The sequence below is a fragment of the Taudactylus pleione genome, unplaced genomic scaffold, assembly GCF_031769625.1.
Source record: "Taudactylus pleione unplaced genomic scaffold, aTauple2 ptg000350l, whole genome shotgun sequence".
NCBI lineage: Eukaryota > Metazoa > Chordata > Amphibia > Anura > Myobatrachidae > Taudactylus > Taudactylus pleione.
The window spans coordinates 2,270,879-2,287,701 of NW_028284751.1; the positions used below are offsets into that span (position 1 = coordinate 2,270,879).

Sequence of the window (16,823 nt, forward strand, 5' to 3'; positions counted from 1 at the left end):
TTCATCCACTAGGGGACACTAGAATTGCTTACGCTGGGGTATAGAGGCGTGGATAACTGGAGCTGGCACTTTAAATATTTTAGAAGTGTGAAGCTCCTCCCCCCTCTATTCCCCATCAGCCCTCAGTTTAGAAAATGTGTCTCTAGGAGCTGGTCACATTATGCTGTGCTCCAGCAACACATTTATTTTATTATTTTAATAGCATCTTTTACACTGTATTGGTACCCTTTGCCACCTCTTGATAGGTGGGGTCCGGGTACCTGGCGCCCTGTTATACAGGAAGGAGTGCACAGTGCTTATTCAAAAAAGCAACTGACCGCTCCTTATCGCCACACAGCACTTCTACAAGCACTGAGGACAAGACAGTGTGAGTAGCAGGAGTGCTGTTATCAGAGGCCATCCAAGGGACGCAGTGAGTACATCAGCTGCGCATCCCCCGGCTCCTGTCCCCGCTGCCGACGCTGGCTTCAGAGCATAGCGCTACAGCACTGCTCCACATTACATACTCCACTAAGAGTATCCTCCCCGCTGATAACCGCGGCGTAGCGCTCCTACTCAGCGGGGCTTCACAGGGGGAGGTGAAAGCTCCAGCGCGACTGCTATTTTCAGAACCCTTAGGGCATGAAGGGGGGCGGAGCCTAACAGCGCAGGCTCTCTGTCGCCATTCAGAGCGGCAGCGGCTGTTAGAACAGTGTGGCTGCCGTTTCACATGTATCTGCCTGCATCTCTCCAATTTAGGAAGGGTGTAGCAGCACTACTACAGAAGGGCTGGTTCTCCTGATTGCATCCCTGGGAGGCTGGGAGCACAGGGGAGCGTACAGCAGGGAATCAATTCTGTGGGAAGGGAGTTGTGTGATCTCCTCCTCTGTTTCCCAAACTAGCCGCCTGTTTTCTGTCCCTCTGTGTGGGTGACTGTTAAATGCCAAACAGTTTCCAAAAGATGTTTGTTCAAACTGTACAACCACGAGATATGACGCATGTTTAGTAATCTATCCACCTATGGCTATTACTGCATCTCCCGCTCCTCCATGGGCCGCTGACATGGTAGGAGTGATGGCTGACTTAACGTCACAGTTGGCTGAGGCTCGCACCTCCCAGGGTGTCAGGGTTAACCAAGTCTCTAGACACCCTGGTACAGGTTATAGGTACCGCTGTTTCTACTCCCTCCACTTCCTACCAAAAGCGTCCCCTAACGACTGTTCTCCAGTCAGAGAGGGTCTGACAAGGAAATCCTCACACCAGAGGATACTAAGGAAGGGAATGGAGGAAGTTTTGTATAATGACGGTACTCCTCAAGATTTAGAGTCTGCCTCTACCGGCCTGGAATCCTTAATTCTGGCGGTCAGGCAGGTACTTAATCTACCTGTGGATATAGTTCCTGCATCCTAGGAGTGCGTACTATTTGAGTATGTTACTCCCTGTGTCAGGGCCAGAACGGCAGTAACCTGTTTCTGTATACAGAACACAGTTAGCCTGGAACAATTACAATGTAATTGGACGCTAACTATCTTCTCGGTGACCAACAAAAAGGTCGTCTGTTTTTCCATTTCGCGACCCTAGGGCCACTCCACCCTGAACACGTTTAATCTCGGAGGGTCAGGCCTGGTTAATACTTGGATGGGATACTGCCTGGGAATACCAGGTGCTGTACGCTCAAATAGTCTGGAATCAACCATAGAAGAGGTTCCAAATTCCTCGTCTTTTCCCATTTCTGTCATCCATGATGGGAGAGTAGGAAACATCTCCCCCTGTTGACGCGTCTGCTCACTGTCTCCTTAAGAAAACTGCACTCCTAGTACCGGGTGCCTCATTGTTGAAGGAGGCTTCTGATTGCAAGTTGGAGTCAACACTGTGGTCTATTTATACTGCAGCGGGAGTTTAACTTAGACCTACGCTAGTTACCGCCTGGGTTAACAAGGCTATGGTTTGCTGGGCTGACCAGTTGATTGCGGGGTTGGGCTCAGGTACTTCCAGGGCACAGTTACGTCTTCTGGCAGAACACATTTGTGAGTCTGCAGTTTATCTGGGAGAAGTTTCTAATGAGCTTGCATATCTGCTTCTGCCATTTCGAACCGCTGAGCCCTCTGGTTGCGCGCTTGGTAACCGGATGCAGAATCTAAGCGTGCAGTGAAGGGTTTATCATTCACTGGTGACATGCTTTTTGGCCCGGAATTGGGCAGATGGATATCCCAGGCCACATGGGGGGGTAAGTCTTCCTTCCTCCCTTCGACTGCTCCGGATCCCAGAGGATCTTACACGGGACCTTCGTTTCTTTCCTTTCGTCTGCCACATTCCTTTCGTGGTAGAGCCAGAGGTGCTCCCACGCAACCAAGAGGCGACAGAGGTAGAGGTCGTCCACACACTGTTGCAGGTCGACAGGAGCCTAAACCAGGTGAAAAACAGGTGGCATGATGGTCTTCCGCCCCACCTGGGATCTCCTGTGGTGGGAGCCCATTTTGGAGAAATTTCAACAAGTTTGCAACTAGACCTTTTCAGATCAGTTGATTCACAGACTGATTTCCCTAAGGTAACGAATAGACTTTGAAGTCCCCCCTCCATCCCGGTTCTTCACTACACGTCTGCCAATACCTGCAGACAGGGCCAGGGTTCTACGGGAGGCTATCCAGTCTCTACTTGGATCCTCGGTGCTAGTTCCGGTTCCAGAACATCAACGAGGTATGGGGTTTTATTCAAACCTGTTTGTAATACCAAATCCAGATGGATCAGTTAGGCCCATCTTTAACCTCAAGTCCTTAAAACCTGTTTCTGAAGATGTAGCATTCCAACTTGGTGTCCCTGCAGTCCGTCATTGTGTGGTTGAAACCAGGGGAGTTTCTATTATCCCTGGATATCAAGGACTATCTCCATGTTCCCTTTTGGGAACCACATCAAGCCTTCCCAAGTTTTGCCTTATTGCAGGATCACTACCAGTTTCGGGCATTGCCGTTCGCGTTATCCTCGGATCCCCGCATTTTCACCAATCTCATGTCAGTCATGATTGCTCTCCTTCGGTGATCGGGAGTGAACATAGGGCCTGATTCAGAGCCGTTCGCTATTTGCGGTCGTTCGTTCAAAAACAAGGGGTGGCTATTCAAATGATCCGTTCGCAAATTGCAGTCTGTTCACACCTCTAAGTCTGAACGAGCGAGCAAAACATACGCTCGTTTATTTGTTAAAAACGCCCCCTGGCCGCTCGCACCATACGTCATGTCCGCTATTTATTAGATTAATCGAGTACATCGACCAGCGTATGAACTGCTCGCTATTCTTGTGGTTGGTTTTTGCTACCACAATCTTGCGAGCAGTTCTGGCTATAAAATAACCCAGTGACGTGGTCAATGACGCTGCTGTATTAATTATGCACACCCATAAAACGCCCGTTTTGACCTTTAAGCACGCCTGCGTTCGGATTTCCACTCCCAGTTTTCAAGCACCTTCCCCTGTTACCACCCACATACGCCTCATTCTGTCACTCAAAATAGCAGGCATTCGCTATATTGCGAGCACATGAATTTCGGCCACACTGACTGGTTCGCGCATGTGTATAACGATCCGTACGCATGCGCAGATGTGCGAACATCGCTCGGAACGAGCGTACTGCCGCTAGCGAGAGGCTCTGAATGAGGGCCATAATCCCTTATTTGAACGACTTGTTCCTCAAGGCTCCATCGGTATCCCTTCTAAGAAACCATGCCTTACTGACATATCACACTCTAATAAAACACGGTTGGATAATCAACTTCAAGAAGCGAGCAGTACAAGAAGGTGTCCCTAATTCTTTGTCTGCGTCTCTTAGGGAAGATGGTAGCTGCCTTCGAGGCACTACAGTGCGGACGTTGTCCACTCCAGAGTGTTTCAGATGGACCTGCTGTCACAAGGATCAGGGTCTCATCTGCTTCTACAGCGACAAATCCGTCTGAGCCAGGTTACCAGAGTGGCCCTCCTCTGGTGGACACAATCCAACAGTCTTTTAGCGGGCTGAAAATTCGGTGTGGGTCTGGATCATCGTAACAACGCATGCCAGCCTTCGAGGATGGGGAGCAGTAGTCCTCGATTTTCACTTTCAGGGTCGATGGTCCCCTCTGGATCAGAAGTGGCCCATAAATGTATTGGAACTCAGAGCAATCTACAATGCTCTGATAGAAGCAACAGAGTTATTATTATAATCATTTATTTATATGGTGCCACAAGTGTTCCGCAGCGCCTTACAAAGTACATAGAAGAAAAGTATTGTATGATGCGCTCACCTATCTATAGAAGATAAGATATAACAGTGTTGTGGTATTACTCTATAAAAAATCAAATGAAATTGGATATATAAAAAGAAATATCGTGTTTTTATTCTGGGAGACACAATGCTACAATATCTATAGTAGCTGTAAAAGTTCTGAATATGAATGGTTATATGGGAAAATTAGAGACTCCTTTAGGGTGTCTCTATCCGTAGTGTCCAATAAACAAACTACGTCTCCTCTATAACATTGAAAAGTCCAGCAGTGGAATATGGGTGATAGGTGTTACCTATCACCCATATTCCACTGCTGGACTGCAAAAGCAACCAAAGAGTTTTTTAAGGCTAAAAAGTGGAATGTTATGCAATGGCCAAGTCAATCACCTGACCTGAATCCGATTGAGCATGCATTTCACTTGAAGAAGACAAAACTGAAGGGAAAATGCCCCAAGAACAAGCAGGAACTGAAGACATTTGCAGTAGAGGCCTGGCAGAGCATCACCAGGGATGAAACCCAGCGTCTGGTGATGTCTATGCGTTCCAGACTTCAGGCTGTAATTGCCTGCAAAGGATTTGCAACAAAGTATTAAAAAGTGAAAGTTAGATTTAGGATTGTTTAGTTTGTCCCATTACTTTTGGCCCCTTAAAAAGTGGGAGGCACATATAGAAACCGTTGTAATTCCTACACCGTTCACCTGATTTGGATGTAATTACCCTCAAATTAAGTCTGAAAGTCTGCAGTTAAAGCACATCTTGTTTGTTTCATTTCAGAGCCATTGTGGTGGTGAATAGAGGCCAAAATATGAAAATTCTGTCAATGTCCCAATATTTATGCACCTGACTGTATATATGTATATATAATTTTTTTTTCTTTTAATTTTCCTGATAGGCGACAAGTTCTGCGACCAAGGATTACGATGAGCTCTTTGATGGTGACGATGATGATGAAGACTTCTTGAACGGGGATATGATTGACCATCAGGCGTCTGTCGGTAATGAAGACGATGACGACCATTTAACGCCCACTTCTAGCCGTGTGAGAAGCAGGGGGATCTTGGATGACGATGACAACTCTCTAGGTATCACAGTAAGATTGCATGTTCTAGGTTTTCCTTATAAAGCTATACTTACAGATTAGCTTCATGGAAAAGGACGTTGGGCCTGATTTTAAAATGTGTCAATGAGCAATGGATACACCTGTGCACCTGCTGGGTGACCTAGAAAACGTGACCTATTTGGGGTCCTGAGGACCGAGTTTGAGAACCACTGCTCTAGGGGGGATCAGGCGCTGACATTTTCAGGAGGTTTATTGTACTCACTATGTCCACTGCAGACTGAATTTGGAAACATACGGTGTATAGATTAAGCTTTATATCTTGGTCTTATTCCTGACACAAGGGAAGGGGGAGGGGGTTGTTTTGGTTTTATGTATAACTGTTCTCTGGAGTAAGCAGCCATTGTTACAGCTGTCACTTCTATGTTGTGACTTGTGATCCTTCTTGTTTAAGATGTTCCGTCCTTGAAAGCCACCGATGCCGCGAAGCCAGAAGGGGATGAGGACGCGCTTTCCGTCACTGCCCAAGCTGTTCCTACCAGGCCTCCTTACTGTGGCCCCATGCCAACCCCGCCCCAAAGGCCTTTCCAGCCTGGCTCTACCCCGGCACATCTTACACATCGCTTCATGGTGAGCAGCGCAGGAGGTCAGGAGCCGAATTATCGTAACACTACAGCACAGCATGAGAAGTCTAATTCTGCTGTTTACTGTAACCAATAAATGGTAGAATGCTATATATGCATGATTTTCAGTGCCTATGTATCCCTTATTCTACATTTTATTTCTGCCCAAAATACTGTGTGACCATTGCCGTGACGGTAATTTCTATACACCAGGGCACTGGTATACGCAGCTATGTGGTGACACTGCCAAACCCCATCTTGTTTACTCCCTAGATGTGGAATTCCATCGGCGTTATCCGCTGTTACACGGACGAGCAGGACAATGCCATAGACGTGGAGTTCCATGACACCTCCGTGCACCATGCCATCCACCTGTCCAACACACTGAACCACACTGTAGCGGATCTCTCCCAGGAAGCTGTGCTGCTGGCCTGCGAGGGCACCGATGAGCTGGCTAGGTGAGTGCTTCCTGTGCTGATTGGCCTGCCGGGAACCTTGGGCTGCGCTCCCCCCAGCCGCTCCAGCCTATCAGAGTAGGGGTTGTGATGTCATTGCTGATGGACTAATGATGGCTTCCCCGAGGCGAATCAGCCTGCTGTCTGTACGCTGGGTCCAACTTTGAGGGTTTTTTTTTTTATCACCCCCTATTATCTCTGTATTTCCTTTAAGAAAAAAAAAAATTATATTAATTTAAATGAAATGAAAGTTAGATGCTGATTTGTTGCTTCAGGCAACTACAAGGCTTGGTATCTCCCCTTGAATGTTTAAGCATTGCCTCACATGTATGGATGGTTTCTGCTTATGCTATTCGGTTCCCATCCCTTTATACTCGGGGGGGGGGGGGGGGGGGGGTGAAGTGGCAGTAACGGTGACTATGTGGTTGTAGGGGTGAGGCAGGGTCAACGGTAAGACACCAATAGGGGACAACAAGCCTCTATTGGGCTGGTTACCTGCCGACTGTAGGAAATTGCTAGTGACCCTGCATGGCAATCATTGGTGTGCGGTAGTAACAAGTGCTTGCGGTCAGAAGGAGGAACCATTTCCAATAAGGTATCATCTTTGAGCCTTGATTGGCTAATACTCCGATACATTGTAACTTATATTTTGCATTTGGCATAATCTATGTTTTTACACTCAGCTAGTTTCTTCCTTTGTACAGCAAACTCCAGTGCCTGCACTTCAGCTCCTGGGACACCAGTAAGGATTGGATTGTGGACATGCCCCGGGGAGAGGACGTCCAGGCTGTGTGCCTGGGCCAGGGCTGGGCGGCCTGCGCTACTTCTGCCTTGTCGCTTCGCCTCTTCTCTGTGGGTGGAATCCAGAAGGAGATCTTCAGTCTTCTCGGTCCGGTTGTTTGCATGGCGGCCCATGGAGAACAGCTTCTCATCATCTATCATCGAGGTGGGACCATCGTCTGTTTCTGATCCTTAGGTCTTAAAGAGACAAAGCAGTTTGACCGTGTTCGGTAGTATAGTAAAATAGCCTTCAGATGCACGTTGATAGTATTCTGTCTTCTCATTTTCCTGGTAGCTGCCATCTTCCTTTAATGATCTGGTTTTGGAGGGTCAGAGCTAACCTGAGTACCCTATGCCTTTGCCCAAGAAGTCTTGAAGTCAGATTGGTATCACTCACCTGGAGTTTTGCAGGATCTTCTAAAACCTCTTATTTACTTACTAAGGCCAGCTTTAGCAACCTGTATGTCCAGGGAGGGAAAATACTTTCTGATTCCCCCCACCCTGCTGCAGAAAGAGACCATCTTATATCGGTATGCAGTGAGGAAGCCGACTGTCGAAATGCAGACCGCCGGCTTCCCGACTGAGCAATCCCGACGGGACTAAAGATAGTTGTCGACATTCCCAACGCCCATCATTATCCCTGCGCCGGTAGCCCGGCATACCGAACGAAGGTAAGCAGGGCGGCGGCCGCGGACAGCCGCCTGAGTAGGGCGGCTGGGTTAGACGATGGGCTCCTGGGGGGGACTTAGGGTTAGGCACACCCCAGGGAAGGGTTAGTCTAGGGGAAGGGGGCTTAGGGTTAGGCACCCCCTCCCGGGAGGGCTAGGTGTAGACTGCGGGGATGGGGGGGGTTAGGCACCCCAAAGGGAGGGTTAGGCGGGGGAGAGGGTTAGGTATAGTTAGTTTACTTACCCATCGGGATCTTCACTGGTGCCGGTCTTCCGTCGTCGGGATTTGATATAATTGTGGGGAAGGGGCTGTGTCCTGTGTACCTGATTTAATGTCTTTACACCCATTGAAGAATGTTGCAGGGACCAGATTCCATTTACTTGAGACGCATAAAAAGAAGCAGCCATAATTAAATAACTACTTTACTATAAAACGCTGGGATTTCAATGGTGCGAGCGGCTGGTTTCAATTACTGCTCGTCTGTTTTAAACCGGCAACTCTGTCATCGAGAGACAGGATAGAATAAGAAGTGCTCTTTATGTATGTATGCATGTATATATGTACGTACGTAGTTTGTTGTTGGGCCCTGCTAATTATATGTACAGATTTCCGCTTTCAATTTATCAATCTGCATTAGAAAAAAAAAAAATGACAAAATGCGAGATTGCTAAGGGCAACACCGTTCAGTTATGTCTCTCATTTAATTGACCACCTCGACGGTCTGCAGGTACCGGCTTTGATGGTGACCAGTGCCTTGGGGTACAACTTTTTGAGCTTGGTAAACGAAAGAAGCAGATCTTGCGAGGGGACCCCCTTCCTCTGTCTAAGAAGAGTTACCTCTCCTGGCTGGGCTTCAGTGCTGAAGGTAAGATCAGATCTGTTTCTCTCAAGAAAAAAAAATTAAATAAAATAAAAATTCTTTAGGGAGGTGGGAAAGCTGCCTGTCCCGTGGCGCATATGTGGATTCGCTGCTAAGAAGTGCTTCAGTATTGCCAAGACCAGACCCTGGTTAGTGGTTCACACATGGTAGCTTGCTCACTAACCATCTGGGCCGTGAGTTAGGGACTGGTAGCCCTTCACAGTGCCGTCAGGATATCTATCCAATACCCGTTTAAATGATATCTACACGGATGTTCAAGGCAATTGAGTAGTTCTGCTCTTGACCACAAGATGGCAGATGAGTCCACATGGCGCGGGTTCCTTCGTCTCTTGGCTTACAGTTGTGTTTGGAATAATAATTACTGTATGTAATTAAATAACAGCTTGCAATAAATTTGCAAGTGGCCGTCTTTCATGAAAACATTAACCGCAATTCTTCAGTATTGGCAATTAACAACAGCTAGGGGAAAAGTTAGTGTCTAGAGATGGGGTCTTAGTATCAATGAGCCCTCTCTTCGTTTTGGTGCTTGTGTCCTGGAATTTTAGCATTGGATCAGTGTAAGATCTTTTGACCATGTAAGAGAGAATTGAAAGTGTCTGCAATCGTCTAGATTATCTATAAGCGTTTGGGGTAGGTACAGACACTAAGGGGCTTATTTATTAAAATAAAAAAATGCAGCAAATCCTCTCAAACCATCTGTTTTTGGAGGATTTTCAAATTTTTTAAATATCGTGACCAATGGGGAGGTATCGCTACAAGTCTGAGAGATCTGTGTCCCTCTCTTTGCAAAACCAAAAGCAGCCCCCTTAGCTGTCTGTGAGAATGCCCCATTTACCAAGCTGCTCAAAGTTTAATTCTGTCTGTCTCACTCTGCCCCTCTCTGTCTGCCTGTCCGTCTTGCTCTCAGGTAGTACATGCCGGTGACTGTGGTAATGAGTGTAATGTGTGGCACTTTGGTCAGGTAGTACATGCCAGTGACTGTGGTAATGAGTGTAATGTGTGGCACTTTGGTCAGGTAGTACATGTCGGTGACGTGTAATATGCGGCTCTCTCTGGTCAGGTAATACATGTCGGTGACTGTGATAATGAGTGTAATATATGGCACTCTCTGGTCGGGTAGTACATGCCGGTGACTGTGGTAATGAGTGTAATATGCGGCTCTCTCTGGTCAGGTAGTACATGTCGGTGACTGTGGTAATGAGTGTAATGTGTGGCACTTTGGTCAGGTAGTACATGTCGGTGACGTGTAATATGCGGCTCTCTCTGGTCAGGTAATACATGTCGGTGACTGTGATAATGAGTGTAATATATGGCACTCTCTGGTCGGGTAGTACATGCCGGTGACTGTGGTAATGAGTGTAATGTGTGGCACTTTGGTCAGGTAGTACATGTCGGTGACGTGTAATGTGTGGCACTCTCTGGTCAGGTAATACATGCCGGTGACTGTGGTAATGAGTGTAATGTGTGGCACTCTCTGGTCAGGTAGTACATATCGGTGACTGTGGTAATGAGTGTAATGTGCGGCTCTCTCTGGTCAGGTAGTACATGCCGGTGACTGTGGTAATGAGTGTAATGTGTGGCTCTCTCTGGTCAGGTAGTACATGCCGGTGACTCTGGTAATGAATGTAATATGCGGCTCTCTCTGGTCAGGTAGTACATGCCGGTGACTGTGGTAATGAGTGTAATGTGCGGCTCTCTCTGGTCAGGTAGCCCGTGTTACGTAGATTCTGAAGGTGTGATTCGGCTGCTGAACAGATCCCTGGGAGATACCTGGACACCTGTATGTAACACCCGGGAACACTGCAAGGGGAAGTCTGATCACTACTGGGTGGTAGGGTTCCACGAGAACCCGCAGCAGCTGAGGTTAGTGATGTGGGGGATTATTTTCTCTGTGTGAGTGGGATGATGTAGCACTGCACTTGCTGCTGAGTTAGCGAGACTCACGGCTACATCTCCCTTTTCACTGGTATAAGCTATTACATTACAGTTGGGTAATGTGCAATGACCAAAATAGATGAAATGTATGGTATGTAACGATAATTAGTGAATAGTATATACACTGACAACATGGCCATTATATAGTGTATATTTGTATTATTTATATAATAAAATGTCTCAAGTGCCCCTTTATTCCTTGTCTTTTCTAATGGTGTTTAATTAAAACAAAAACACAAAAAAATCGAATTGTTGAAGTGTTCTGGCACACAAATGTAATGGCTTAGACCACCCAGACTATGGGAAATTGACAAATGTAATAAGATTGCTGCTTAATATGTTTTCTTTTGTTTTGCAATTGAAGGTGCATTCCTTGCAAAGGATCGAGGTTCCCCCCAACGCTTCCCCGTCCAGCTATGGCCATTCTGCCTTTCAAGCTTCCGTACTGTCAAATCACAACAGAGAAGGGTCAGATGGAGGTATGGAATGAGAGGAGTAAAATGACCAGGCTGGGTTCTGAGCAATGGGGCGCGCACAGGTCTATGGGATCCCAGCCTGATTTAGTGACTGCTTTATCCCGGCTAACCAGGCTGCAAAGCACGAGAAGGAGCAGTATAGCATCAGGGTTTATCCGTATATCCAAATAAAAAGCACTATTCCTTATTTGGCATTGGCCCAGATAAGTAACCGGAGTAGGCGCTAACGTCTCTGTATACTGGTGGTTCTTAAACTCAGTCCTCAGGGCCCCACACAGTGCATGTTGTGCAGGTCACCAAGCTGGTGCACAGGTGTAGGCATTACTGACTGACACATTTTAAAAGATCCACAGGTGGGGATAATATCTCACTTGTCATTCTGGGAAGAGACCTGGAAAACATGCGCTGTTTGGGGTCCTGAGGACCGAGTTTGAGAACCTGTGGTCTAATGGTACCAGAAGCGATGGCTAGTTCTGCAGACAAATAATGTAATATGAGTGTGCATTGGAATAACTTTCTACTTCAGGGTCCATAGGGGGTCCACAGGGTTGACCTTGGGGTATAGGTTGGGAACCAAATCCGTGCACCACGCAGTTAAAGCTTTTAGCTCCCAGGATGCACTTGGGTCCACTCTCCCTATAACCCCCCCAAGCCAGAGGCACCTCAGTTTAAGTTGGTGCCCGGCCGGAGTCGGGTCACCGTTTAGTGCAGTGGGGAGCTGATTAGCAGCCCCTAAGCTTTATTTTTTTCGAAGGACAAAGTTTTTATTTTTACTTTGGACTCTTCAGAGCGGCAGCGTCAGACTGTCCATAGGACGTCTAAGCTGCCGCTCTGTCACCCCGCCGGCACTGAGACGCCAGTACAGATCTGGGGATCTCAGCGGGACCCCAGAGTCTGTACTAGCCGGACTCTGTGGGCGCCCAGGACTGCTGCCGGATCCACGGGGAGCAGGTAAGGTCGCGGGTCACCGCTTGCGGTGATCCACGCTTTTGAAAGGCAGTCCTGTGCCTCCGGTCTCTGGGGACAGACCGGAGGCGCCGGCAGTGGCGGCGGGCCCCCCATTCCCCGTGTGTCCACTAGACCACCAGGGACTTAGCGATCGGCGCAGGGAGCCGGCGTCCCAGGGATTAATAGCCGGCCAGGGGAGGCAGCCTTCCCTGTTATAGCGGCTCCTCCCCTCAGCTCAGCGCACCTTTCAGTATCCATATTCTGGCGTCGCTCAGCTGCTTCCTCCGCGGGCCACGCTTCTTCTGATGTCTCCAGCGGCCATTTCTCTGTGGGGCAGCAGAAATCTCCGGAGATGGCAGTTGGTCCGGTCCACCTGCGTACCTCACCATCAGGTCAGTGTACACAGCGCTGTAGCCATCCCAGACACTGAATCTGGGCAGTTGAATGCAGTGACATAGTGCAGTATATTGTATGACATGTTTATGTGTGTGTATATATATATTTCTGCATGGTATGTGACTTATGCTAGTGCTGACTGTACTTTATTCTCTCACCTGTCAGTGTATATCTATCCCTTTTCCTTATCTGCCCTAATACAGCTGTACTTAGGGTGGTTCTGAGACCTCACATTTATATACTTGTTAATATTTGTGAGGTTTGTCACATACTGTTGCATGCTGCATGTTGCCATATTTTGGGTGGAACTGTGTGTTGCGTACGCAGAAAATGGGTCCCTGCAGCTAATTTTGGCATCAGTCAGGACCAGTATAGCGCTGCTTGATATTTCCGCCAAGCTTGGTCAGATATGTCTGACCAGGAGATAGAGCGTTATACTGCACCCATTTTTACTATCCTGCAAGCCATGTGCTGCAGGTGTTAGTGCGGAGGATTTAACTCATAAAGGGTTCTGTATGTGGCATCATCTGGTGCCGGCCTCTTTCTTACCCCCTTGGGCGGTTTGTTTTCTCGGGATCCTCTCAATTGTGGATCGCCGGGCGGGCCCCGTTGTTGTACCTCACTTGGGGTTACTTCACCATACTGCCCTTTTCATCTCAGGGTATCTCGCAGTTTCTTGCACTCTTCCCCTGTGACACAGACTACCGCTCCCTGCAGGGTTTTTTCGCAGTATAGGAATTCCCTCTGGTGCCAAAATAGTATGTCATTCCCCTTGCAGGGATTGCCACAGCCACCCTGGGTGGATGTCGTTTTTCTACAAAACGTAAATTGGCGTGGTTGACGCCCTGTGGTTACTTCCCAGTTGGCTCTGCCGTGTACTGGATACTGTTTTGGGCTCTTTCCCTCTTACACGGGGGGAAGCCTATTTCAGGTTTTATTATCCCTGCTTTAGGGCTGGTAGCAGGTCCATTCTGGTTAGAGTGAATGGACCTGCACCTGTATCATACACCCTCTGTCTTACATGCCTTCGGGTTCCCTGTTGCTGACTAGCGGGTGGATCGCATGGCGGGACTCTGGCTGTTGCCAGATACGAGGTATTACAACAGTGTTTGGCCTCCTGTCCCAAATTCCCTGATGGTCATCACGAGCCCCTCCTGGGGTGGATGGGCGTGTTACAGACGTTACTACGCCTCCCATTCCTGCGTGGTCGGATTCTTCGGATCCGTAGGTGGTAACTCTGCCTGAAATCAGTATACTCGCTTTCAGGGGTTGTTACCCATCCTACCATGGCTATAGCATGGTTGGTTAATACTATTGCATACTGAGCTGATGCATTTGTAATGTTTTTTCCTCTCCAACACGTCTGGGGTTCAAATGTATTTGGTCGCTCACGTAATATATGCAGTTGTCATAGGTGGAAATGCCTATATTGGATACCAGTCTCCTAACTTTCAGAGTTCCGGCTGCGACTGTATCCTCCGTAATACCCTATGGCTGCGCTCTGGGAATGCAGAGGTGCAGATACCATCTATAGGGTAGATCTTGTTTGGTCCTGACCTTGACAAGATTGTAGTTACATTGGCAGAATTACTAACGACAAGTTTACCGCCTTCAGCTATGCCCACTACAAGGCCTCAGACTAAGTCTGTTAAGTCTTTTTGTCCTCTGGGTCAGCCTAAAGGTCTGTTTCTTCATAGACTGTCGGCCTCTACAAGGGCCGACATATCCAGTACCGAGCAGGCCTGGACTGCCAGCCGATCCTGCTTCTGAACCTACGGATATATCTTCAGCCTGACTAGACAGGCCTACCACTGGGAGATGGCGATTTTCTCAGTTAGCCCGGTACTAGTGTCAAGTTGCCGCGGCTACGTGGGTAGGAGGGTACGCCCTCTCTTTGCTCAGACGGCCTCTTTACATGTGATGGTACACGGGCCCTTATTCAGACCCGAACAGGGCCTTACAAATCCAGAAAGCTATACAGTTGTTGCGGTAAGAGGAGCTAATTAGGCCATCCCCACTTTCTCAGCGAGGGACTGGTTGTTCTGCTTTCTTTCTGGTGCGGTGGCTGAATGGTCCTCTTTGGCCTATTCTCTGTCTCAATTCCCTGAACCAGTTCCTAAAGCTACCTGGGCTCAGGAGGCAATCCCTATGCTCCATCATACTATGTTTGGAACCTGGGGACTTTATGGTATCACTGGATATACAGGACGAGTGCCTACGGGTACTTACAGAGACCTTTCCTCAGCATGGACTGAGGTTTGCTGTATCACAGCACTTACAATTTTTCGGGCTCTGCCTGTTGGGACTGTCCTCAGCCCCACAGGGGTTTACCAGCGTTTTGGATTTTCTGACCGTTGACCTGTTCAGTATATCCCAATGCTCCTGTACCTGGATGGCCTCCTGCTCTTAACAGGATCACCGGAGTACTTTACAGCCAGGTCAGGATGACCGTGGCTTCTTCAGGGTGCAGACGTTGAATCAACGGGGAATAAGTAATCCCTGCATCCCTCTCTGGGTATTCTTCATCTAGGAGCCCTGCTGGATTCTCAGAATCTGAGAATTCTTCTGGCGTAAGACAGAGTCTCCACTCTTCCATTAGGAGTACATGGATGTCTACGCAGTCGACATATGTCTTTACACTCTGGGATGCATGGTCAAATATTCAGTGTCTGCCTTTGGGGGGGTGGAATGGGCTCAGTTCCATTCCAGGCCTTTCCATAATTGGTTTATCTCCAGATGGAACGAGTTTTTTCTGTCGGATCACTGTTCCAACGATGTGCTCTCTCCGGAGGCAAGTCGGTCCCTTTCCGGGTGGCTATGGCCATCTCGTCCAGGGTATTCCTTGCTATGGACAGTGTCTGGTTCGCATCCATTTCAGTGCAGTTGGACGTCTGTCGATTCCACCCGGTCAATTAATTTGTTGGAACTTTAGCATGTCTTGGGCCTTCACTCTGGCATAACTCTTGTTTCCTGGGGGAACCTGAAAAGGTTCAGTCCGACAGGGTCAGGACAGTGGCTTCCTTTTTAGCAACACTGTTCGTTGGGTGGCAATGACAGGTATGTCACACATTCGGACATAGTCCGAGGGTCTCCTCCCGACCATCTCGGCAGCGTTCATTTCGGGAGCTCTCCATTGGGAAGCGGGAGTCCTCAGCCGTCACGACGTGCATCCCGGGGACTAGTCTCTTTCCCAAGAGAGGTTTCATCTCCTGGTGAGCAGGGGGGGCCCCTGAGATGACCCTCATGGTTTTCTGACTTTATCACACTATGGTGTTACAGTCCAGCTCTCGGGATTCTGAAGCAACTTTCAGTGACTCTTTGTCGGTGAAGTGGTCCTTCCACTTTGCGTACCTGTGTTCTCCGGTCTCCCTTCTTCCTCGGGGGAAGTGTTTCAATCGAGACGGAGATGCTTTCCTGCTGATGGCTCCTGATTGCCCCAGATGTCAGGGGTACTTGGATTTTCTGAGTCTCTCCAACGACACTCCATTCCTGATGCTTCACTGCCCGGACCTGTTGTTTCAGGGTCCTTGGTTTTGCCTTGGACCTGGGTCGTTTGTCTTTGACTGCGTCCCTACAGTGGTCTTACGGCTTCCCTGGCTTTGTCATCGTTGGAATGATTAGAGCATATAGATCAGCTTTTGCTGGGACCTGCCACAAACTGTGGCAGCCATAATTCTTATGGTATTGTACCTGTCGATACGATCCTCCGGTGTCCAGGATCTCCAGATATTCTGGCATTCCTTCCGACTGGCTTGGGTTTCTCCCTCGGCCTGGCCTTCCTGACAGTGCGGATCTCTACTCTGTCAGTATGGTTAAGATATGGAATTGCTCCACTCTGGTATCCAGTTCATCCTTTGGAGTGTTTTCTGGATTATGCCTCCATTTGTCCTCCCTAGGGACTCTTTGGGATATAGTAGTGGTTCTTCGTTCCCTCCGGGGACAGTCAATGGAACCGCTGGTTGTGATAGCCATTACATGGTCTATTGTTTAGGCGCTCTCATTCTTTCAGAGTGGTTCTATCAACCAGGAGTGTGTCTGAATTGGGAGCGTTCTCATGTGGCTCCCTCTTCTGGAGGGCATCATGTCAGGGTGTCAGTTGCTCTCGCCCTGTGTTTCTTCTTAAAGTGGTTTTTAGGTTCCATATTCTTCTGGAACTTATGGTACGGCCATTCAGTCCCCAGCCCTCTCGGTTGGTGTGGCCTCATTGACTGTGGTCCGGCCTCTTTGGATTTATGTGATCCGTTCAAGTTCCTTACGGAAATCGGACTCCTTATTGGTGGTCTGCGGTTTCTGGTTTTCACAGGAAGGGATGGCCGGCCTATAATCAAATGTCGGCTGGATGGCCTCGTATGTCTTCCTCAGGGGCCTACCCATGG

At 48.4% G+C, this 16,823-nt stretch overlaps 1 protein-coding gene across 3 annotated transcripts in view; it reads left to right on the forward strand.

Annotated features, from left to right (window-relative positions):
* WDHD1 (WD repeat and HMG-box DNA binding protein 1) overlaps positions 1-16,823 on the forward strand; it is an 80,183-nt gene that overhangs the window by 41,084 nt on the left and 22,276 nt on the right. For all 3 annotated transcript variants that reach the window (XM_088444140.1, XM_088444142.1, XM_088444141.1), the window contains exons 11-17: positions 5,121-5,310; positions 5,740-5,915; positions 6,182-6,366; positions 7,068-7,309; positions 8,540-8,677; positions 10,399-10,555; positions 10,992-11,106. In XM_088444140.1, the coding sequence (XP_088300266.1) occupies positions 5,121-5,310; positions 5,740-5,915; positions 6,182-6,366; positions 7,068-7,309; positions 8,540-8,677; positions 10,399-10,555; positions 10,992-11,106 (1,203 nt within the window). The remainder of the gene's footprint in view (positions 1-5,120; positions 5,311-5,739; positions 5,916-6,181; positions 6,367-7,067; positions 7,310-8,539; positions 8,678-10,398; positions 10,556-10,991; positions 11,107-16,823) is intronic.